General features: G+C 38.6%; 1 protein-coding gene across 1 annotated transcript in view; it reads left to right on the plus strand.

The window, feature by feature from the left end:
- LRRC28 (leucine rich repeat containing 28) overlaps nt 1-24,040 on the plus strand; it is a 98,745-nt gene that overhangs the window by 17,456 nt on the left and 57,249 nt on the right. The window contains exons 3-5 of the mRNA XM_084641069.1: nt 4,011-4,051; nt 6,571-6,608; nt 7,411-7,548. Coding sequence (XP_084497195.1) covers nt 4,011-4,051; nt 6,571-6,608; nt 7,411-7,548 — 217 coding nt within the window. The remainder of the gene's footprint in view (nt 1-4,010; nt 4,052-6,570; nt 6,609-7,410; nt 7,549-24,040) is intronic.

Consider the following 24,040-nt stretch of genomic DNA (forward strand, 5'->3'; position numbering starts at 1 on the left):
ACAGGCGTCATTAATTACAGTCGTCTGCCATGAGCTTCATATCATTCAGGATCTGGTCGATTTCTGAGAAGACCTGAGCTTGGTAATTGCATGAGATGTCATTGGCGAAGATAAACTTGCATGAGACTGTTACTGGCAAGTCATTGATGTACACGTTAAATAATATTAGTGAAAGAACTGAACCTTGAGGAAGACCATTTATCTGACACTTCCAGGAACTGCAACGGTTGCCTACGTGTACTCTGAACCACCTGTTTTGGGGGAAGAGATCTACTGCTTCGACCACCCAATTGGAGGCCACTTGAGAGAGTTTACACAGAAGGCCTCTGTGCCAAATCGTGTCATAAGCAGCAGTCAAATCCAGGAAGACTGCTCCTATCTTTAGATTTTGTTAAAAATGATTTTAGAGAAAGATGGTCAAGACCAAGACTTGATCACAGGTGATTGTCCTTTCCTGAACCCTGCCCGTGTAACCTCCAAGATATCGTCCAGCTCTGGAGCGATTCGTTTGAGGATCAAATGCTTAAAAACCTTGAAACACTCTGAGAGCAAGAATACTGGGTGGTAACTTGCCATGTTATAGAAGTCCTTGTCCGGTTTGAGAATGGCTATAACCTTTGCTTGACATGGTAGTGCATGGTAGCTTCTTCTCAATAATGACCCATATATAGAAATTTAATGAGCCACTATGATGACTTTGGTTCAAGGTGCTTAAGAAATTCTGGCAAGATGTTATCATATCCAGTTGCTGTGCCTGATTTGAAGGAGTTAAGGGCCTTATTTAGCTCAGGGCTTGTCTTCGCTACCGGGGTAAGTCGACCTAAGTTACCCTACTCCAGCTATGTGAATAATGTAGCTGGAGTTGACCTAGCTTAGGTCAACTTATCTCAGTGTCTTCGCTGCACTGCATCGATAGGAGACGCTGTCCTGTCGACTTACCTTAATCTTCTCCGGGAGCTGGAGTACCGGGGTCAACTGGAGAGCACTCTGCGGCTGATTTTAACAGGTCTTCACTAGACACACTAAATCAACCCCTGCTGCATCAATTGCTGCAGCAGTGAAGACCAGCCCTCAGTCAAGGAACTATATAAGGCTTCAGATAAATTTAGTTAAACCTACCAGTTGAATGCATAGGGCATAAAAATTCACTGAGTAGTCTTATGGTATATTCACCCTCTTGTGCTCTGTGTTCACCACTGAGCTTCAGTGTGATTTTTCAGACTTACAGATTTTGCCCACAAGTCTCATACTCCTTCCTATTTATTGTTTGATAAAACTTCCCTGAGAGGTGTAGCACATTAGTCTGGTCTACCTTCTCTTGTTCTGCGAGATAGTATTTACTTTGCTATGTGTGTCATTGAAAAGGCAGTAAGTATCAGTTTTAGGCTGTGATTCTGAGCTGGCCTTTGGGGCTGGTAAAACCTGTGGCTATAGGCTACCACCTATCCAACGAATGTAGAAATGTCTGGGGTAACCTAAGCTTTTGTTTAAACAAAAACCCCCAAAAACCACAAAACACAATCCAATAATGTTCCAGCCCTTCTTATTGCAAATCATTGTGAACCAATACTGACAATTACTTGGCATGATCTGATCTTTTCTCTGCAGGGTATGGGTTATTGTGCACCTGCTTTGTGAAACACATTTCCTGTTGATATCCCTGATTTCCATTTTCCAAATTATTAACCTAAGTTATATTTGTCATAGGCTTTTAGCTGATTTTTACTGAGGCAGCTGTGCAGAATCTGTGAACTTCTAATTTTAACGTCACTGTAAAGTGCCATGATAAACTTTAATTTGTTTTGAAGAAGGTGCAGTAATACCCTGTCATTGCTCATGTTCTCATTAAGATATGCCAGATTTCTGTTGTGAGCTTTTAAAACTCAAATTCATTACCTCATTCCTGTATTTGACCCTCTGTTATCACACATTTTGTTTTTTAAGCTGTTTCACATTGCAAGGGAAAGCCAACAAGTAAATTTTGGGGAAGTGGGGGTTGAAGAGAAAATACTACATTAAAATAGACACACCAGGAGTATCTGTTAGACTAATAAATAGTTTAGGGCAAGAATTCATTAACATTGATCTAGAGTTAGGTTGGATTGAAACTTTTTTTTCATTGGAACTTAAAGCAAAAACTGTTTGCTGGGTTTTTAAGGGTCAAGCTAGTTTCTGCATTTATTTGGTTAACACCAAGAAAAATATACAAGGAAAAGAAGATCATGCAAAAACCTTTCTGTGCTATATTAGGGAGCTGCATGTATATTATGTGGAAAATGAATGTATTGTAATACAAACTTTCCAGCAGGTGGCAACCACTGCTTAGCTATCTCCTGGTTTCTTCTGGGGCTTGAGGACACTTTCATATAGAAAATTGACTCAATTATGGAGCTGCTTCATGGTTAAGGCTGAGCTGAGGTTTGCACTTTAATCAGGGATGTTCTACATCATTGTTATGTATGAGAAATATGCATATCTTGCCTATGTTTTACAATTTTCAAATTGTGGAGAAATATGTTACCTAAAAAGAGTGTTTTAAGAAGCAATATTGTTTAAATTTAGATGAAGAATGAACATGAAAACTGCCAAACTCTGTGATTGTGCTGTCATACTGTATGCTGTTAAATGTTCTTCATTAAAACTTATTTCCAGTTCTGCATGTCTAAACTCTGCATTCCATATAATTAAAACCAGAATTTTAAAATCAAAATGCAGTTGCTGCATTTAAAGTAGATTTCCTAAGCAATACAATCTTCTTAACCTTGAATAAGGGTTTTCAATATGGCTTCCAGCACAACATATTCCAACCTCTCCTAAAATTCCTGCTAGTTGCCCTTTCCAAGAAAACCTAGGAAAACCTGTCTTGATTGGCAAAAAGGGTGTGTTTTTCAAGCATGTTAGCTCAGTTGAGTTAGCTAAACATGACTGAAAAACCCTATTACGCTTCAGGCTAACATGTTTCCGCACTAGGCTAAAATACATCCAATTAACACAGCTTCAAACACAATTCTGATGTCTGACTCAGCTCATTTGCACAACTCAAGCAATTCAAAATGGCCAATTTCTGGCCACACTAGCCAGCTGACATTTTCCCTGTTACGAGAAGCTTTCAGATGACCATCCGTTAGCTCCCATACCAATTTCCCTTCCCTCTGGGGTATAGAGAATGTGTCAGGGGAGGAAAAGGGACCACATGGAACCCAAGGGCAATAAACTGCAGGTTTGAGTTCGAGCAACTTCTATTCAGACTAGCTCAGAATCAGAGAGTTGTGCCATATCCCTCGCTACCCTTTGCTTTCTTGCGCTGAGTGGAGCTTAGATGCAGGAGAAAATCTAACCTGCTGTGTCTTAAAATTATTAAAAAAGCATATTGATCCCAGAGTGTTGACTGCAATAATGTTTGTTTACACTTAAAAAGACTATCCAGAAACAGGCATGCGCGCCCAGGGGTGAGTCAGAATACAGGAAAGGACGTGCATCTTGACAGGCATAAAGAAATGTGATGAGTTTGATATTTCTGGTACAGAGGTGTTGAATAAACTGTAGAGAATGCAGGTCTTGTCCTGCTACTCAGCAGTATTACAAAGAAAATATATGTTGTCTAGGAGATGGTTTTGCATGCTTCCTGCTTTTTACTACTGCTGTATCAGTAAACATTTTCTTTCCAGCAGCTGCTTAGGAAATCCCTCTATCTCATCCCCAACCCCTTACCTTTAATTCCCTTTCAAAAGGTGAGTATTGATAATCCATTCTTCCAACCTTGGAGGGCTGGATGCAGTTTGGTCTAGATTCCATCAGTGTCACTTCTAGACTATGAAAGAATGACATAAGGTGCTCCATTTTCTCATCCTTCCATCCCCAAGGCTGAGTGTTGCTGATTTTGGTTGGCGTTAGTTGAAAACACAGTTCTACTGAAACACACTTGTGATAAACTTGTTGGCATGGTTATTAAAATGAGTAGGATGCATGTTAGTTTTTAAAATAACAAATCTCTAACTTTTCTTTTTCAGCCAGAAAACCTTGCACAGAAGCTTCCAAACCTTGTGGAATTGTGAGTGTTGGAGTTTTGACTAAATTTATTATGCTAATCAGTGTAATTTTTTTTTTAAATAAGAATGCTGTGTTTGTATACATTTTTCCTTTTTAGTATAATGTGGTTTTTCTAGCTACATTCAGGCCCATGCTGAAATTCCTTTCTGTGTCATAATTTCTTGTTCAGATTGTGTTATGAGGGAATGTTGATTTCCTCCACCCCATGTGGTAAGAAAGGGGTGTGTACTGGTCTTCATACCAGGGCTGTGCACCTTGATCCAGCTAGGGAAGGCATCACATTTGTTGTATTGTCCTTTGCAATTAAGTATAGCCCATTTGGGTAGTAGAAGTATGTTACATTTTTTTGAGGCCTATATTTGATGTAGTTCACCAAATAACCATCATTCAATAGAACTGAACTTTAAATATGCTTTCTCTCCTTACCTCCCATACTACTATATGACAGATATGACCTGATCTTAATGGATGGTTTGGTAGTGCAATGTGTTTTTGAAGTACCTACTGTAAATTCAAACTTAAAGGAAGCATGGGGTGTTTGAGTAGTATAAGTTATCTGTCTGAGCATGTCTTCTCAATTTGGCTGTTGAAACCACACCCTTTCTAGGACTCGTGTCCACAACATAGTTTAACTGTTTTGTAGGTCATTGCAGTCTCCAGCTTGCTGAAGAGACAATCTTGCCTCATCTTGCCCTATATTTTGGGTTCACATACACTGGAATAGCAGAGCAACTTTCTTGTATTTGATATATTTAAGAGTGTTTGATGTTTTGTCACCAGGCATCAGGAACTTTTAGTATTATCTGATGATGCCTTTAGAAGAGCAAGCCTAACATTGCTTGGAGGAGGTCAATTTAAGAAGCAGCAAATAAGCAAAAGAAGTCTATTAATATATATTTACTAGATTTAGTTATCTCACGACCACCAAGCTTTGTTGTGCTATCATTATCCCATGTATTTGATATGTAGGTGATTGCAATTGTTCTGCAGCTTCTATAGTTCATATAACACAATTTAAATTGTTAGCTGAGATAATAATTGGTTTGGGGCTAGAGCAGAAAATGAAGTAAAAAGGAACAATAAAATATATAGATTTTATTTTAAAAAGAATAATTTGCCAATAGGTTCATATTTAAAATGCTGATTTGTTACTGTAAATATGCCTCTTTACTTTAAAGCAGTGTTTCCTATACTCTTGAAAGCTGAGCTCCCCTTCCAGAAAATGAAATGGAATATATCCCCCTTGCAATACCACCATCTGTTTTTAAAGATCTACTCATCTTAGTGTAATTATTTTCCATGCTTCCCACCAGGGGTGCACCCCTCACTCAGGGAAACTTTTTTTGGTACAGAGCTTTGTAATGATACTTCTGCTTTCTTATGTGTTTTGAGCAGTGAAATACTTTCAGGGTCAACATTTAATGATCATACTTACCACCCACTGAAATGAGTGGGAGAGTTCACACTTCAGAGCTATTGTTTCAGGCTGTCTTCAAACACAGGCAGACGTCTCTGCGTAAGTTACACATGGTTTCCATTGTGAAGGTATTCTTTACAACCACAAGCGTGAGAGACATACTTTTAAAAAACAGAAAACTGAGACTATGCAGAACATTGAAAAGTCTGTGTCCTCACTTCACCAGTTAGATCTTCCCAGAGGGACGTGACCCTGCTTTTGGGAAACATTGTTTCACAGTATAATGGAAAAATTGCTTGTTCAAATCTTTTACACGCATGCTTAAATCATCAAAGTACTCATTATCTTTTGAGAATAGACAAGGTAACTCTATTTTCAGGTATTGATTGCTTGCCTACAAACTTTATATAGTCTTTCTGTTTTCAAGCAGAACTTTACAGTTTAAAAGATATGGATTAAGCTCTTCTTAAATTACAGTAATTGTGGGTGTTTACCACCAGGGAGCCCTAAAAGCACTTTATCAACCTTAAAATAGCTACTGAAACTTGTCTGGACTTGTCACTGTATTTATTGGTTGAAAATAGCTTTTGTAAAATTTAATTTACTAATATTTTTTAAAAAGCACATTATCATGACAAGTAGATTCTGCATGCTTATGAACTGTAAGTGTACATAGTTGATTTATTTGTTTAGTTTTCCCTGTACACAGCAGGAGAGGACCTATGGCAGAATTTAGTGCAATCTGGTGACTCCTGATTTATTTTTTCTACCTTGGGATTTTTAGTTGTTATGAAGAAAAATTGCATACAACAGCTTGAAATGAAATAGTTGTGAGTACAATGATCATGTGCATCACATTTGAATATTCTAATAATCATCAGCTAAGACGTGCTTGACCTTAATATTTCTTCATGATTTAAATATGATACAAGTGAAACCTTGGGATACGTTAATTAGTGTTGTACAATTTACTGTCATACTCAGAAAGAGAAATGGCTGTGAAGGTTTTTTTCTCTTTCCATTTCAGATTGAACATTTTGCCAACTGATTATCTAACCAAAGTCCTTGAGGGTAACAGGTGTTGTTTGTTCTTTTCCCCCCAGGTACCTTCATTCAAATAACATAGTTGTTGTACCTGAAGGTAAGTGCCCTATTAACTTCAAAATAAGTGGCAGAAACTATCAAATATTTTACTTTATTCAGTAAAAAGGCCTGTTTTCGTTATGTTCCCATGAAATTCTAAAGATATCCACAGAAATACACCACTGTAGTCCTTAGAATGTTGATATCTTTGCTTGTACTATGTTTTACTATTTTATTAAACTTTGAGATGCATCTACATGTTGTTCACTCTAGTTCCAGTTACAGGAAGTGAAAAGACTAAATGGCACTTATCAATAAAACAACTCTCCAGAATCATTCCTGCTCTCTAAGCCAATTATTACGTACAATACTTCCATTTTGCTTGGTCATAATTGGTAGTTTTAAACCTAAAGCATCAATAATTGCATTGGCCTCTCTATTCCTTTCATTTTATTGTGGAGCAAACATGTCCTACCTTCAGAAAAGAAAACTTTAAATTCCCAGTCTGGGGTGAGTAAATTAGATAGAGGTGATGGCAAAGAAAAGTAAAAAGTAATTTCATGGGAGAATCATGGTTGGAAAAATATCAAAATCTATGGTTTCTTATGTGTGATTTATTTTTTTTCATATTTCTATACCCCCAATATTGCTTGTTATCAATAGAAGCGCTTACAAATACTTAGCTCCCATGACATTCAGCTATGAGACCAATGGTTTTAATACCTCACAGTCCGCTCAGACATAGGAATTAGATATTGAGGCCTTCTATCATCTCATAGTCCTATTAAGGTTTTAACATTACTCCTGGGTCACATTCTTTTTTTTTTGTTTGTTTGTTTTTGTCTCTATTCTCTCACTAGCTATTGGCTCCTTGGTTAAACTGCAGTTTCTGGACCTAAGTGACAATGCTCTTGAAATTGTGTGCCCTGAGATTGGCCACCTGAGGTCTTTACGTCACCTTCGATTGGCCAACAACCAACTGAAATACTTACCTGCAGGTGAGGGGTTCAGAGCAGTGACAAATGGATCTGGCCTAAAACTAAATTTGTGCATGTATTTACGATGTACACTTCAATTCTGTGATTTAAAAAAAAGGCTGATGCCAGTAAATTTTTATGGTAGAATGGGCAGGGGGACTGTTATCCTCAGTTTTATATAGTGCCAAACATACTCTGTGTTTAACAAATAAAAAGTAGTAATCTTCCCAGTAGCATGCTATTTCTGATGGTGGACTTTGGATAGAAAAATGTTTGAAGGATTCTTTTTTCATATGGATCTTCTATGATATTCTTTGCTATTATATCAATAATATTTCAAGCTTCTTGAAGGAGACATAACACGGTAACAACAAACTTCATGATGGCAAAATGACCTTAATTCCTGTTTCACAGAATTTAAAGGATTCAGTTCTTCTCTTACTCTTACTCAAAGAGACACTACTCCTGTAGCTTTTTTTAATTAAGTAGTTAGAACAAAATTTGTCATCTATCGCCACAGTGAGGTAAATAAACAAGTATAGTCCAAAAGAAATCTGACATACTGTTAAAAAAAGATTGACCCGCAGCAGTTTTTCAATGGCTTTATTTTATTTCTTGCGTATCAAAGCATTTAAAAGTAACTTTCCCCAAAATGAAGCTGCTTTCTTATCAAGTTGTTGAGGTTTTTTAAAACCTTGCTTTGTTTTTTACTGTGTTTTGATCTGTACAGAAGATAGCATGTAAGGTCAGCATTTCAAAAAATTCTTTACTTAATCTAACAGGATTAGCTTTTGGCTGGAATTTTAACTAAATTTTGAACATGTTTTTCCTGCGTTTGCAAAACACAAATTTTGCATTCTTTAGGAAGATGCTTAAAGCTTTGAGCACAGAAATTGAGCTGTCCTTTCCCTCTGTTTTTTCAGCTGTTGTAAGCTTTACAGACTAATGCAAAAAGTGGTGGTGATTAGAAATTATAAATGTACACAGCTGTGTATGGATTGAAATTACATAAACCTGTAAACATTATGCCACAAAGCAAGTAAAATGTTCATCAGTTTTCAGATAGATGCTTCTTTCTTTTGAGTTTGTGTTCCTTATCGATAACTTACTTTGTGGTGTCATACCATGAAAGAAAGATTTGTTCAAAGAAAAACTGACACATTTCCTGCAAAACTTCATACATAAACTTAAAAAGGTTCCAAAAAAGGAGACTTTGAAAAGGATAATTTACATTAGTGAAGGGTTGATTGTGTCTACCACGTTTGATTAGGAACTAGTATTACTGTGTAGGCAAGCTGCATTTATTTCCTTGTGAATTATATGAAATTTTGGATATTAAGCTTCCTTATTTTGTGCACTCAAAGCCTTGGGTGCATGAACATTTCAGATGCAGAGTAGCTTGTTTGTATGCCAGAGGGTCCAGCAGCATTTAGGTGTTGTGGTGCTGATGTAGGGTCTATGTACATAAACAGCTTAATGCTACTCTTACTAACCACTTCCTTTTCAAAATGCTGTCTGTATGGCTGAACGATATGCAGCTTGTGCATTATCAGTCTGAGCAAAATGAATCTTTCATTTCTGTGAAGTGTTAGCTCTGCTACTCTGTTGCACTGAATGTTTTCTGCCCATAATGCTTCCTGGAGGGGTTGAGGGGACTTCATTAGTACATTTGAATAACTTTTGTCTTGTCATCACAAAAGATTGTGAACGTTTTTATTCACAGAACTCTGCAAGGAGGATTAATTAATGAAATGTTGGATTTTTAAAACCTGGAGGAAATAAATTAAGAATTCTAAGGGAGATGGACTACATGAAGTTTTGTTAAATAGCTTGAAATGGTCTAGTCTCTTTTAGTTACATTGGGGGTACAGGTAGCATGTGAACCTCATAGTGAGCTGTTGTGCAGTATTCATGCTGGAAAGCTAGCAGATTTAATAAAATGGATGAAACTGAGCTCTAACTTCATGGTAGCATAAAAGATTTTTCTTGTTTTAATGTTTTTTTGCCAACTACCTCTCTTTATGTGGATAGTAAATGCTGTTAGGCAAGGACAGCTGCTTCTTCCCTCCTTTTGGTAATCAGAGGGTGTTACAGAATAACCATCCAAATTACCTACCAGTAGTTGGTAGAACTGAAAAACCTGTGACTTAAAATACAGTTCGTTAGAAGAAACGAAATGGCTTGCAAGTGCATGAGATGGTAAATTGTTAGTCACCTATCAGCCCTGGTGCCCCCTTTTTTTTTTTAAATCCTGGCTTAGTCCTAAGTAAAGTGTATTTGCTTGCCATTTGTACATATTACACAAGTACCATATAACTAATAGTAAAGACTGTGACTAGAATAGCAGAAAGCATCGTAGGTCACAATGGAAGATCCAAATAAGTCAGCAAGCAGTGATCAGCCATTCTGTAACCAGACAGGCTAACCTATAGCATAATGTCTCTACATGGGAAAAAAGCGTATTTAAGAACTCTTGGCCTGACCTTCCAAAGTACTAAGTGCCCTCAACACCTAATGAAGTTGTGAGCACCTAGTGGAATGAAGTCCTATGCTCAGTAATATTCTTAATGAACTTGATGATGATGATAAAAGTTTTAATTGTGACTTCAAGACAGTGTGACTGTAATAATGTGTGGGTGATGAAACATTTTCAGGAATATTCTAGCACATTTAATGTTTTTGAGCTAAACTATGTCCTCTTCCTTCGTTGTAGCTGTTTAGGAGGTTAGCAAACGTTAAGAGTAATCTAAATCACAATAAACAGTTGTCTCACTATTGTTTTTAAATACTGCTTTCACATTTCTGCCCTCTTTAAACGCTAGCACTAAGCTTTAGACTTGTGTTACAAAACACAGAAGTAGCTTTATTTAAAAAAAAAAAAACTTTCAGGGAAAAGATGAGCCTTATGGCGGGCATGGACTGTGTTCCTCTTATTTGGAAAGCATCTAGCCCATTTTGACACTACCACAATATACCTAATTTTCCTTTGATGCTTATTAAAGATGACAGAGTCAGTGTCATACAAAGATTAGATGATTTGGTTTGGCCTCAAGACACCTTGGTTAAATTCAGACTCAGCCATTAAATCAGTGTGACCTCCTTTTCTTCTTCTTTAAACTGTTATAAAACCTTATTTATCCCACAAATGAAGTAGCAGGGCTGATGGCAAAACATACCGACATATAAATAACAAAAGTGCTCAATTTTGAGGGTGGGAGCAGGAAATTGTCCAGAATAAACATACAAAATTTCATAATATATTGCAATAAAATTTGGTTAGAAGGAAAATGTTTTAAAAAAGCCTCTTCAAGTAAGTTTTTGAATGTACTGCTGTTAGGGTTAGTGACTAGATGGGAATCTTCACATGAAATGGCAGCCATCAGTATCTGGATCCTACTTCCACCACAGCCATCTTTACAAAGACAGCACTGCTTCAAAGAATTCCTGATGATGATAAGCAATAAGAAACAAATGTATTGTGAGGCATAAGGTTTGCAAAGTTCTCAGAGCTCTTTTCTGATGAATGTTCAAATCATTTTATTGAATAAAGTGTAAATTATGAAGTTTTCAGGTTTAATAACCCGTCTTGCTTGGTATTTGTACACAGTATCATTGAATATCAAGTAAACTTTCTCTGATACTTACAATTAACTGTACCAGTTTATCTCCTAAATTCTTGAGGGCCGTGGGGGTAAAACTGGCTCCCTAAATAGATTATCTCTGTTGATGGGCAATGCTGATTCTTCATATAGCTAAGAAAATCATATCCTCTAAAGCAGCTTTGGCAGTGAATTTGTACACTGATTTTTGCATACCCTAATACCTGCTATTGTGCATAGCCTAACTTGTACTCTGTTTAGAGATTTCTTATTCTCATTTCAAAGTTTTGCTTTACAAGTTCTAGTTCAGAATTTTTTCTCTTAGCTTAGATTTTCCACTATTCGTGCCTGTTGCAATTATACTATAATTTGTCTGTACAGATCTTCCAATTCTAAACAGTTACTTAGTTTGTAATGTTTCAGAGTAACAGCCGTGTTAGTCTGTATTCGCAAAAAGAAAAGGAGGACTTGTGGCACCTTAGAGACTAACCAATTTATTAGAGCATGAGCTTTCGTGAGCTACAGCTCACTTCCTCAGATGCATATCGTGGAAACTGCAGCAGGCTTTATATATACACAGAGAATATGAAACAATACCTATTCCCACCCCACTGTCCTGCTGGTAATAGCTTATCTAAAGTGATTTCCAGCACAAATCCAGGTTTTCTCACCCTCCACCCCCCCACACAAATTCACTCTCCTGCTGGTGATAGCCCATCCAAAGTGACAACTCTTTACACAATGTGCATGACAATCAAGCTGGGCTATTTCCTGCATAAATCCAGGTTCTCACATCCCCCCCACCCCCATACACACACAAACTCACTCTCCTGCTGGTAATAGCTCATCCAAACTGACCACTCTTCAAGTTAAAATCCAAGTTAAACCAGAACATCTGGGGGGGGGGGGGTAGGAAAAAACAAGAGGAAACAGGCTACCTTGCATAATGACTTAGCCACTCCAAGTCTCTATTTAAGCCTAAATTAATAGTATCCAATTTGCAAATGAATTCCAATTCAGCAGTTTCTCGCTGGAGTCTGGATTTGAAGTTTTTTTGTTTTAAGATAGCGACCTTCATGTCTGTGATCGCGTGACCAGAGAGATTGAAGTGTTCTCCGACTGGTTTATGAATGTTATAATTCTTGACATCTGATTTGTGTCCATTTATTCTTTTACGTAGAGACTGTCCAGTTTGACCAATGTACATGGCAGAGGGGCATTGCTGGCACATGATGGCATATATCACATTGGTGGATGTGCAGGTGAACGAGCCTCTGATAGTGTGGCTGATGTTATTAGGCCCTGTGATGGTGTCCCCTGAATAGATATGTGGGCACAGTTGGCAACGGGCTTTGTTGCAAGGATAAGTTCCTGGGTTAGTGGTTCTGTTGTGTGGTATGTGGTTGTTGGTGAGTATTTGCTTCAGGTTGCGGGGCTGTCTGTAGGCAAGGACTGGCCTGTCTCCCAAGATTTGTGAGAGTGTTGGGTCATCCTTTAGGATAGGTTGTAGATCCTTAATAATGCGTTGGAGGGGTTTTAGTTGGGGGCTGAAGGTGACGGCTAGTGGCGTTCTGTTATTTTCTTTGTTAGGCCTGTCCTGTAGTAGGTAACTTCTGGGAACTCTTCTGGCTCTATCAATCTGTTTCTTTACTTCTGCAGGTGGGTATTGTAGTTGTAAGAAAGCTTGACAGAGATCTTGTAGGTGTTTGTCTCTGTCTGAGGGGTTGGAGCAAATGCGGTTGTATCGCAGAGCTTGGCTGTAGACGATGGATCGTGTGGTGTGGTCAGGGTGAAAGCTGGAGGCATGCAGGTAGGAATAGCGGTCAGTAGGTTTCCGGTATAGGGTGGTGTTTATGTGACCATTGTTTATTAGCACTGTAGTGTCCAGGAAGTGGATCTCTTGTGTGGACTGGACCAGGCTGAGGTTGGTGGTGGGATGGAAATTGTTGAAATCATGGTGGAATTCCTCAAGGGCTTCTTTTCCATGGGTCCAGATGATGAAGATGTCATCAATATAGCGCAAGTAGAGTAGGGGCTTTAGGGGACGAGAGCTGAGGAAGCGTTGTTCTAAATCAGCCATAAAAATGTTGGCATACTGTGGGGCCATGCGGGTACCCATAGCAGTGCCGCTGATCTGAAGGTATACATTGTCCCCAAATGTGAAGTAGTTATGGGTAAGGACAAAGTCACAAAGTACATCATAATCAAAAAGGCTGACAAAGGAGGTGCTGTTGTCGTCATGAATAGGTCGGAATATGAACAAGAGGCTGCTCGGCAGCTCTCCAACACGAGTTTCTACAAGCCATTACCCTCTGATCCCACTGAGAGTTACCAAAAGCAACTACAGCATTTGCTCAAGAAACTTCCTGAAAAAGCACAAGATCAAATCCGCACAGACACACCCCTGGAACCCCGACCTGGGATATTCTATCTACTACCCAAGATCCATAAACCTGGAAATCCTGGGCGCCCCATCATCTCAGGCATTGGCACCCTGACAGCAGGATTGTCTGGCTATGTAGACTCCCTCCTCAGGCCCTACGCTACCAGCACTCCCAGCTACCTTCGAGACACCACTGACTTCCTGAGGAAACTACAATCCATCGGTGATCTTCCTGATAACACCATCCTGGCCACTATGGATGTAGAAGCCCTCTACACCAACATTCCACACAAAGATGGACTACAAGCCGTCAAGAACACTATCCCCGATAATGTCACGGCTAACCTGGTGGCTGAACTTTGTGACTTTGTCCTTACCCATAACTACTTCACATTTGGGGACAATGTATACCTTCAGATCAGCGGCACTGCTATGGGTACCCGCATGGCCCCACAGTATGCCAACATTTTTATGGCTGATTTAGAACAACGCTTCCTCAGCTCTCGTCCCCTAAAGCCCCTACTCTACTTGCGCTATATTGATGACATCTTCATCATCTGGACCCATGGAAAAGAAGCCCTTGAGGAATTCCACCATGATTTCAACAATTTCCATCCCACCACCAACCTCAGCCTGGTCCAGTCCACACAAGAGATCCACTTCCTGGACACTACAGTGCTAATAAACAATGGTCACATAAACACCACCCTATACCGGAAACCTACTGACCGCTATTCCTACCTGCATGCCTCCAGCTTTCACCCTGACCACACCACACGATCCATCGTCTACAGCCAAGCTCTGCGATACAACCGCATTTGCTCCAACCCCTCAGACAGAGACAAACACCTACAAGATCTCTGTCAAGCTTTCTTACAACTACAATACCCACCTGCAGAAGTAAAGAAACAGATTGATAGAGCCAGAAGAGTTCCCAGAAGTTACCTACTACAGGACAGGCCTAACAAAGAAAATAACAGAACGCCACTAGCCGTCACCTTCAGCCCCCAACTAAAACCCCTCCAACGCATTATTAAGGATCTACAACCTATCCTAAAGGATGACCCAACACTCTCACAAATCTTGGGAGACAGGCCAGTCCTTGCCTACAGACAGCCCCGCAACCTGAAGCAAATACTCACCAACAACCACATACCACACAACAGAACCACTAACCCAGGAACTTATCCTTGCAACAAAGCCCGTTGCCAACTGTGCCCACATATCTATTCAGGGGACACCATCACAGGGCCTAATAACATCAGCCACACTATCAGAGGCTCGTTCACCTGCACATCCACCAATGTGATATATGCCATCATGTGCCAGCAATGCCCCTCTGCCATGTACATTGGTCAAACTGGACAGTCTCTACGTAAAAGAATAAATGGACACAAATCAGATGTCAAGAATTATAACATTCATAAACCAGTCGGAGAACACTTCAATCTCTCTGGTCACGCGATCACAGACATGAAGGTCGCTATCTTAAAACAAAAAAACTTCAAATCCAGACTCCAGCGAGAAACTGCTGAATTGGAATTCATTTGCAAATTGGATACTATTAATTTAGGCTTAAATAGAGACTTGGAGTGGCTAAGTCATTATGCAAGGTAGCCTGTTTCCTCTTGTTTTTTCCTACCCCCCCCCCCCAGATGTTCTGGTTTAACTTGGATTTTAACTTGAAGAGTGGTCAGTTTGGATGAGCTATTACCAGCAGGAGAGTGAGTTTGTGTGTGTATGGGGGTGGGGGGGATGTGAGAACCTGGATTTATGCAGGAAATAGCCCAGCTTGATTGTCATGCACATTGTGTAAAGAGTTGTCACTTTGGATGGGCTATCACCAGCAGGAGAGTGAATTTGTGTGGGGGGGTGGAGGGTGAGAAAACCTGGATTTGTGCTGGAAATCACTTTAGATAAGCTATTACCAGCAGGACAGTGGGGTGGGAATAGGTATTGTTTCATATTCTCTGTGTATATATAAAGCCTGCTGCAGTTTCCACGATATGCATCTGAGGAAGTGAGCTGTAGCTCACGAAAGCTCATGCTCTAATAAATTGGTTAGTCTCTAAGGTGCCACAAGTCCTCCTTTTCTTTTTAGTTTGTAATAAGGTTTAGCTTCAGTTTCTCATTCACAATTACGTACAGAGTTCTTTAACACCCTTTTTTTTTTTAAACTTTAAGCTTAATATCTACTTTTTATTAGTGGCCTTTTCCACATAAGAAGCATTGCATCATATCACTTGTTCCACCTGAATTCCTTTGCAAACTGTTGAATAGATATTTTGTCCAGACCTTAAATTTAGGTCACAGGTATTTTTGATGTGTGATCCTTTCCTGTAGACATGGCTACTGTTAGGGTTCAGCTTGATTTCAAATCATAAGGTTTTGAGGATAAAGTGTTGTTTCCATTTTAGGGATTAAATTTCGGTTGCACTGAAGTCAATGAATCCAGGTTTTGGCACTAGATGTCATTAAAGTGAGGGTGTGTTAATATGTTCACTGTAGTTACAGTTAAGGCTTCATGTATGACAAGACAGGTGTTTTTATTGCATGTTACTTGAGATACATGTTGCTTGTTAGATGCAAGTTATAGCATCTTGCTCTGACTTAATTAAAAATGAGGTTATGTTTATTCAGCAAATGTTATAGTTAATTATAGATTTAGTAAGTGAAAAGCTTAATGTTTTGCCAAGTTTTGAAGGAAAGTGAAGTAATTAAACAAAAGAGTTGTGCATGGTTTATGCTTCCAACCCATATTTTGGCAAAGTTCCCTCTCAATAAATGTGTGCATTGCTTTTTAAAAAAACATTTAAGAAAACTATTAGTAAATACGTTTGGTTGGAGCAAATCAAATTTCCCTGGTCATATTTTGCTTTTCATACTTTGATTAACAATAAGAGTTGAGTCCTCAGTCAGGGGAAAAAGTACGTGGTCTGGTAATATAACTTTTTTTACGCAAAGGGATGATACAGACAGCAGTTTCTTCATTTGATTCATAAAGAGCAATTGCGGCTTGATGATGGTTTTGCAACACATGATGTGGTTGAAGAGAGGTGCAGAACTCTTTGCAATAGTCAAATGCGGGTTTTGCAGATTCTCTTCCTTTTCTGTATAAGGCAGTATCATGTGGTTTCCATCTCAAATTGATATTCCTTTACTGTCTTTAGAGACTTGCATCTTGCCCTCCCCCCCCGCCGCCTGCCATTTTACTTCCTCTCTGTTAAACCAAAAGGAAACAGTATTTATCTGCCTCTGGCATTTCTAAAGTACATACTGCCATAATATTTAACTGCCTTGGTACCATGTATTGGATCCAGGCTGGATTCTAAAATTCACCCATTGTTTCCCCCGCCCCCTTGATATTTTTAAGGCAAATTATTTTAGAAGTAAAATGAAGTCAATTTAAACATTAAAATATAATTATATAGATGTAAAACTTTTTCTTCAAAGTACTTTACAAAGATGAATTGATCCTAAGACCATCCGTGTGAAGTCGGTAAGGGAGTGTGTTAACCTCATTTTGCAGCTGGAGAAGAAAGAATTTAATGTAAGTGATTTGTTGTAGGCTACAGAGATGATCTGTGTTTGAGCCAGGATGAGATCTTGGGTGTTCCTGGCTCCCAGTCCCTCTCTTAAGAACACACCTTTTTGAAGTTTATTGTATTAAATATTGGAAGAGAGAAGATGTCTGTCTTCTCTGTATTGAAAGTGCAATATGTATGTTCAGGTACTTAACTGATGGTTTGTATGTAAAATATTTTTTTTGCATGTCACACTGATATATGCATATGCTAACTCTTCTGGAATAAAGTGTGTATTTCGGTTTAAAAATGTGAAATGAGTAGTGGGAAGCCTCAGTATAGCAATAAGGTGAATAAAATATGTTTTGCAGCTGAAACTACTCACTTTTGCAGAAGGCTAAATAGGGGGGATGAAGATTAATTTCAAAACAACAATGTACGGATAGCCATCTGAGGACCTCACCCCATATAAATAGACTCCTGTGGTAACGGATCAGAAGGGTTCACCTCCCACCCCCACTCCTTCCACCATTAAAAATGTAAATCAAGCTGTAACTTTTGATCACCACTGTACAGTTATAAAATAATCCTAGGAACGTTACCACTTGATTACCACCAAGTCTGTTTTGCTTAGCAGTTTGCTAAGTGAAGTTTTAAGTCTGGAAAGTTACATATTTGTCCCTTTTTCTCATTTTGTAAGTTGCCATATGTACAATATATGTATTGAGAATTCATACAGATAACATATTTTGAAATACTTCTCAGTATTTTTCTCGTCAAAAAGTCTTGAATGCCCTACTTAGTATTTTTGAACAGAGCTCAATATTAGGTATTTCAATAAATCACCCTGAAGGAGTAGTGCTTAAATAGCTTCTTTTCCTTTCCTCTCTGCAAAAGAAATAGATTTTCACTGCTTAGAAGAGTGTGGCATGCCAACGTTCTATTCTCATTCTAGAACTTGGAATTAAAATATACAGTCTGCCTAATTTTTTGAATTAATTTTCAGTATCTTGATTTAGACTTGCAAAGAAGAATCTGTATTATAAATCTTGAGGTTTCTCCTTCTTTTCACTACTCTTCAGTGCTGCTTCTTATTAGGTTAAATTACTTTGGTGCCTCTTATTAAAGATTCAATAACTTATACTGATCCTGGCTTTAAATGCAAGGCACAAACTGGACCCTTTTCTGTTTCAGAGTTGGCATAGACTTAGTCTACTCTGGTTTCCTAATTTAGTAACGTATGAAAATATGCACGACGGGGCAGGTTTGGTATGTCAGGCACCCATCCAGGAGTGTGGTGTTTGTAAGTAACTGGACTTGTGGGCATTTGAGGAAAACATAGGTTAGGTTGCACAAGCATTGCACTTTGCAAGTGCATAACTACTTAAAGGAGCACTGTCCACTAAATAAAGTCAGGCATAATTGTTTTTTAACACAAAATATATTGTTTCTATTAAAGTAGATTGGCATTTAATTTTAGATTTGTTCTCTTCAGTTAACACAATGTCTATAAAATGCTTGTTCTGTTCAGTAAGTTTAATTTCCAACCAAACTATATGTACCATATAAAACTGAAAGTCAACCCAACAGAGTTTGTCATGTTTTTTCCCCTTAGGCTCTTTCCAGCAGAAGTGGAACCTCCATTTAATATTTAAAGTTATCCATGAAATGTATTTGAAGAGTTATTGACAATTCCACTAATTTCTGTGAAAGCAAGGAAAAGATAAAATGGTTGTGGCACAGATTTTGGGTAATCAGTGATATATACCTATTGCCTCCAAAGCTTTAGAATCTGGACTCAGTAGTGATTGTCAGGATGTCTGATGTTTTTAAGAGGTGTAGAGGGAGGCCTATCAAACACTACTTTGAAAAAACTCAAACAACTGTGGTGCCACTTTGTTCACTTAGTTTTTGCTTCCATAAAAATTGCGGGGGATACAGCTGATCTTTCTCTCTTTGAAAAATCTCGTATAATGCAAAAAGTACACTAATCTAATTCAACCCATTATTTTGAAAACCTCATTCTTAAAGGACTTTTCTCCAGGTAATTCAGCCTAAAAAGTATAAGAATCATAGAGGAAAAAAAATTAAGGTTGCTCTGTTTTATTTTAATAACATTTTCCTCAAATGCTGAAATTTAGGAAGTAATCAATTAAGGTCAACAACCACACTTCTATTTCTCTAGCTACTCTAATATAATACTCATCTACTCTTTTATATATAGCTGCTATTTTACGATGCATTGTTAAAACCTAAGGTTTCATAAACTACAAGGCAGATTTGACTCCAAGATATGTACAAGAAGGACATATGTTAAAAGGATCCTATTTTAAAGAGATGCTTTTGGTTTTGGGATTGTTGGAAGAAAAGAGAACTTCTTACATGTCTCCTTGCATAAATTTATTTCTGACATCAAGCCAGAATGAGATGTGTTAAGTTTTTTTCCATCTTAAGAAATTCAAAAGGAGAACCATCTCTTAAAAGGAGTTATACTTGAAATGCAAAATGGCAGATGGGTGCTTACTATGGGAAGAATTTTGTCTTACAGAACTAAACAAAGCAGAAAGCAGTAGTTTGTACCAATAATCCTTTGTGTAAAGCCCAACGGTAGTGACAGTTATTTTATAAATTATTACTGAGAAGCTGTATGAATTTTTGCAGTAATCTATTTTTTTCATGGATTTTCTGTTCAAGTTAAACTTTTAATAAAACTACTAACACTTCTGACAGACTGTGAATTTAAATGATGGGTAGGGAAGTGAAGACAAAGAAGACAAATAAATGCCAGGAAATTCCTGGAAATTTAACTTGAAACTAAAGCCTTTCTGTGTAGACTCTGACCTGTACAGTGTGTCAAAATGAGTCATCTCTGTGTACAGAGCAGTGCACTATTCTCTGTCTGCTTACTGCTTTTTATGGTTATTTTCTTTCCACAGTTCTGTGCCACTTCCTGCCTGTTGAGGAGCTTTTGAAAGCCTCTTTGTTAGTGTTATACAGCATTTCTTAGCGCACAACAAAAGGTTTATAATACCATTGTACACTGATAGCAAAAATAGTAATGCTAGGAATATAATCTGCAATGATATAGCTATATTTTTCCTAAATGAAAATGTTTATCTAGAGTGTACATTTTTATTCCAACAATTTTCTCAGACAGGTTTCTGTAGGGCTTAATGGAGCTAAAACATCATTACCAACACGTATAACAGATAATATAGATAGAACATATAAAACCCAAACCTCTCTCTCTCTCTCTCTCTCTCTCTCTCTCTCTCTTAGTAGAAACCTTTGATATTCCTAGTTTTCAGGAATGGGGTTGCATAGCAGATTTGCAAAAATCCATCTGTTAAATGTTTTTGTTTTCTATTGTAATTCAATAAACCTGAAATGAATGAATAAAGAAAATATCTAAAGCAATTGGAAAAAACTATCATAATTTTAACACTTTTGAAATTTAAAACAATAGTTGTGTCCAGTTTAAAAACATCTAAATAGATTTTGCGGTTCCAATAGTATTTAAACAAAAAGCACTTAACTTCTAAGTAACTAGTAATTCAAAATTTTAAAACTGCATGAATAAGGGGTTGTAGAACACATTGTACTAGTGTAGCCAACAAAAGGCAATATACGTAGATTTCTACACTACATCTCATTCCAAATGTCACTGGGCTTTGCAAACCGTGCATAGCAGTCATTTAATCTGCCAGTGAGGACTGCTTTAAGATCTATCTCGAAAGCTGTTCCTGTACAAATTTGCAGGTATGTGTCAGTAACTTACAGGCTGAAAATCTTGCAAGAACATTATAGTTAACATTTTTAACTATAATCTGGAAACCCAGGAAATTGAGTCAAGACTAAATTGAAATATGAAAATGCATTCTCACCTAAATAACCTTAACTCTATCCTGTAAATGACATTAACCTCCAATCTTCCCTTCTCTGTTTCTATTGTACTTTCTTCATAAAACGTTGTTTTTGGATCAAGCACTTTGCTGAGAGCTTTAAGTAGTACACAGCCTATGTATGTTGATGGGTTAAAACTGGAAAAACTGCTGCCCTTGTATCAAAAATGACTCACATTTTCATCTGTTTTATAACTGATTTCATAGATGTCTCTGATACTAAGTAATGGTACTTCATTCTAAACATGGCTCTTTTCGCTTAAGTGCTATAATTTTAATGGTTTAGGCCTAGGAGTTTTGTGTATATATAGGTATACTTGTCCAGTATCTAATAATACTTATAAAACTGTTAACCAGAGAATCTTAATGAAGGCTGGGGAATGATCAACTTCAATATGGTGTTTTGTCTAATCAGGAATTTTTTAAATAATTCTCTTCGCAGTCTTCCTTATTGTCATAAAGAAGGCCAGAGTTAGAACAGCCACAGTACAGTTAGGTGTACAGCCTGCTAGCTTTTGTGGTCGCTGATTAAATTAACCTCTCTGGGAAGGACAAATCTCAGTCTCTGGTTTTTCTTCTTCTTTGTCCTGTAAATATGTTTTACTTTATGTAGTCAATCATATCTTCTGTAGAGTACAATAAGTTTTATTGCTTCTTACTCCTGATGATTCTGCAGAATCAACATGAACAATGTGTGAATTGGAGTCTGCTCATTGTGCATTATCAGCAGAATTTGTTCCAAAATGTTTGTTACATGAACAGTTAAATGCAGCTGTACAGGTCTACTGAGAAAAATGGAGTTTTACAGAATTTACTGAAGACAAAATGTGGCTATAAATTTTGGGGATGTTGCACCAGGAGGAAAGAACTCAGCTTTACTTTCAGATCCCATGTTGGGTTTGCAGGGCTGGCAGTTTGAAAAATAAATGGCATTGTGTTCTGTTTATACGTTAAAAAATTTTTTTCCACCTGAGCCAGTTTTCAGAGTAGATCTGCACTTCTGAATTGTAGGCGTTGATAACTAGACAATTGTTATTGTTCCTTCTGTCCTTAAAAATCTATTAATATACTGCATTTTCATACTTTATAATATGTCTTAAGTTCAACCTTAACTCTCAATTGCCTGATCTTTCAGTATTAGTCTTTCTGATAACTGTGTTTTAATAAAGATTTTTACCCTTAGTTACTAATAGATTATTTCCAGCTTAACAATGTTTTTCTTTGGTAATTGACTTAATTTTTTAAAAACCTTTGATTTAGGAATTTCTCAGTGATAAGTATCCTAATGGATGGATGGATTCCAAGGCCAGAAGGAACCATTGTGATCATCTGGTCTGATTTCCTGTATAATACAGGCCATGGAACTTCCCCCAAATTCCTAGAGCATATCTTATTTCCAGTCTGAATTTGTCTAGATTCAACTTCCAGCCATTTGATCATGTTATAGCTTTTTCTGGTAGATTGAAGAGCTCATTATTAAATATTTGTTCACCGTGTAGATGCTTGTAGACAGCAATCAGGTCACCCCTTAACATTGTCTTTTGTTAAGCTAAATAGACAGGTTCAAGCAACTCAATCACTATAAGGCATGGCTTCTAAACTTGTAATCATTCTTCTGACTCTCTTCTGAACCCTCTCCAATTTATCAGCATCCTTCTTGAATCATTATTGTCCGTTGCCCAAGATTTTACTCAGAACGATAGTTCCCTGTGGACATGTTTGTGCTCCTTGTATTTTGAAATTTATTGGCTATACTACACATTTATATGCATATTTGCGCCGCACTCTTTTCTTCTGCCCTTATTTGTTCCAGGCAGTGTCATCTACCTACTCAGTGGCTGAATCCTGGTTTCTAAGCACTCCAGACTCCTCTGATCTCAGCTGCTCCATCAATCCTGCCATGTGTAGGACTTCTGTAGGACTTTCTTCTCTCTCCTTCCCTTAGGGCTGGTCTACACCACACAGTTAGAGCAACATAAGGCAGCTTGTGTCCACCTAATTATGTCAGTGTCTACACTACAGCCTTCTTCTTGCTGATGTTAGTGCCCTACTACACCGACATAATAACTTCACCTCAGTGAGAGGTGCAAGGCTCATGCCAATGTAATTAGGTCCGAATATAGACATGGTGTTCCTTACATTGGCTTTCTTGTCAATTTCATGGCAGGAGCTGTGAAATTGACAAGAAACCCCCTGGCTCCCCTGGAGAGCTAGGCAAGAGCTGGCTCCCAGCTGGGAGCCAGGGTGAGAAGCCTGAGGGGCCCCATTCCGGGAGCCAGGAAAAGAAGCCCCGGCTGGCTTCCTCCTGCCCCCTCCTCCACCCCCCATCCTGGCAGGGAATGGGGAAGAGAAGCCCTGGGTGGCTTCCCGGTGGCTCCTGGGTGGCTTCCCGGTGGCTCCTGGGTGGGAGCCAGGGGAAAGCCACCAGGGGCTTCTTGGTGCCCCTGCCTGCTCCCCACCAGGAGCCCGGATGTCTTGTCAATTTCACAGCTTGCAGCCATTAAATTGACTATGCTACCGGGCTCCCAGAGGTGAGCAGGCAAGGGGGCCAAGAAACCAAGGGGGTCAAGAAACCAGGCTCTCAGCTCCTCATACTGCTCCTCTTAGGTCAGTCGAAGCACTCCTGGTGAGGATGCACACCATTGACCCGAGGGTAGTGTGGACATGAACCACCGCAATAATTACTGCAGTGGTTATAAGTCGACCTAATATGGGTTGACGTTCATTTCTAGTGTAGACGTACCCTTAGACTGGGATGGAGTTGGCAAGAACACTGGGAACTCCTAAACTCAGCAGGTGGAACAAGGGGGAGAAGAGCCACCCAGTCAGCACCCGTGGAGCTATTAAGCATTGAATGCTCCTGGCTTTGGAGGACTCCACTTGTGGATGTTAAACTTTGCAGGAATGTGCAGACTTTCTGAGCGGTGTGTGTTCCTCTGGGCCAGGATCTCTCCACCTGTGTGGCTGTTAATAGCCTTAAGGTGTATTCCCAGTAGGCCAGGGCATCATGCCAGGATGAGGAAGTTTGTGTGCTTCTTCAGTCATTTTAAAATACTCTGGAGGAGTGCTGCTTTACTGGGAGCATGGGAGAAAGGGCTTTATAAG

This window comes from Lepidochelys olivacea (assembly GCF_965140295.1).
Source record: "Lepidochelys olivacea isolate rLepOli2 genome assembly, chromosome: 10".
Classification (NCBI taxonomy): domain Eukaryota; kingdom Metazoa; phylum Chordata; order Testudines; family Cheloniidae; genus Lepidochelys; species Lepidochelys olivacea.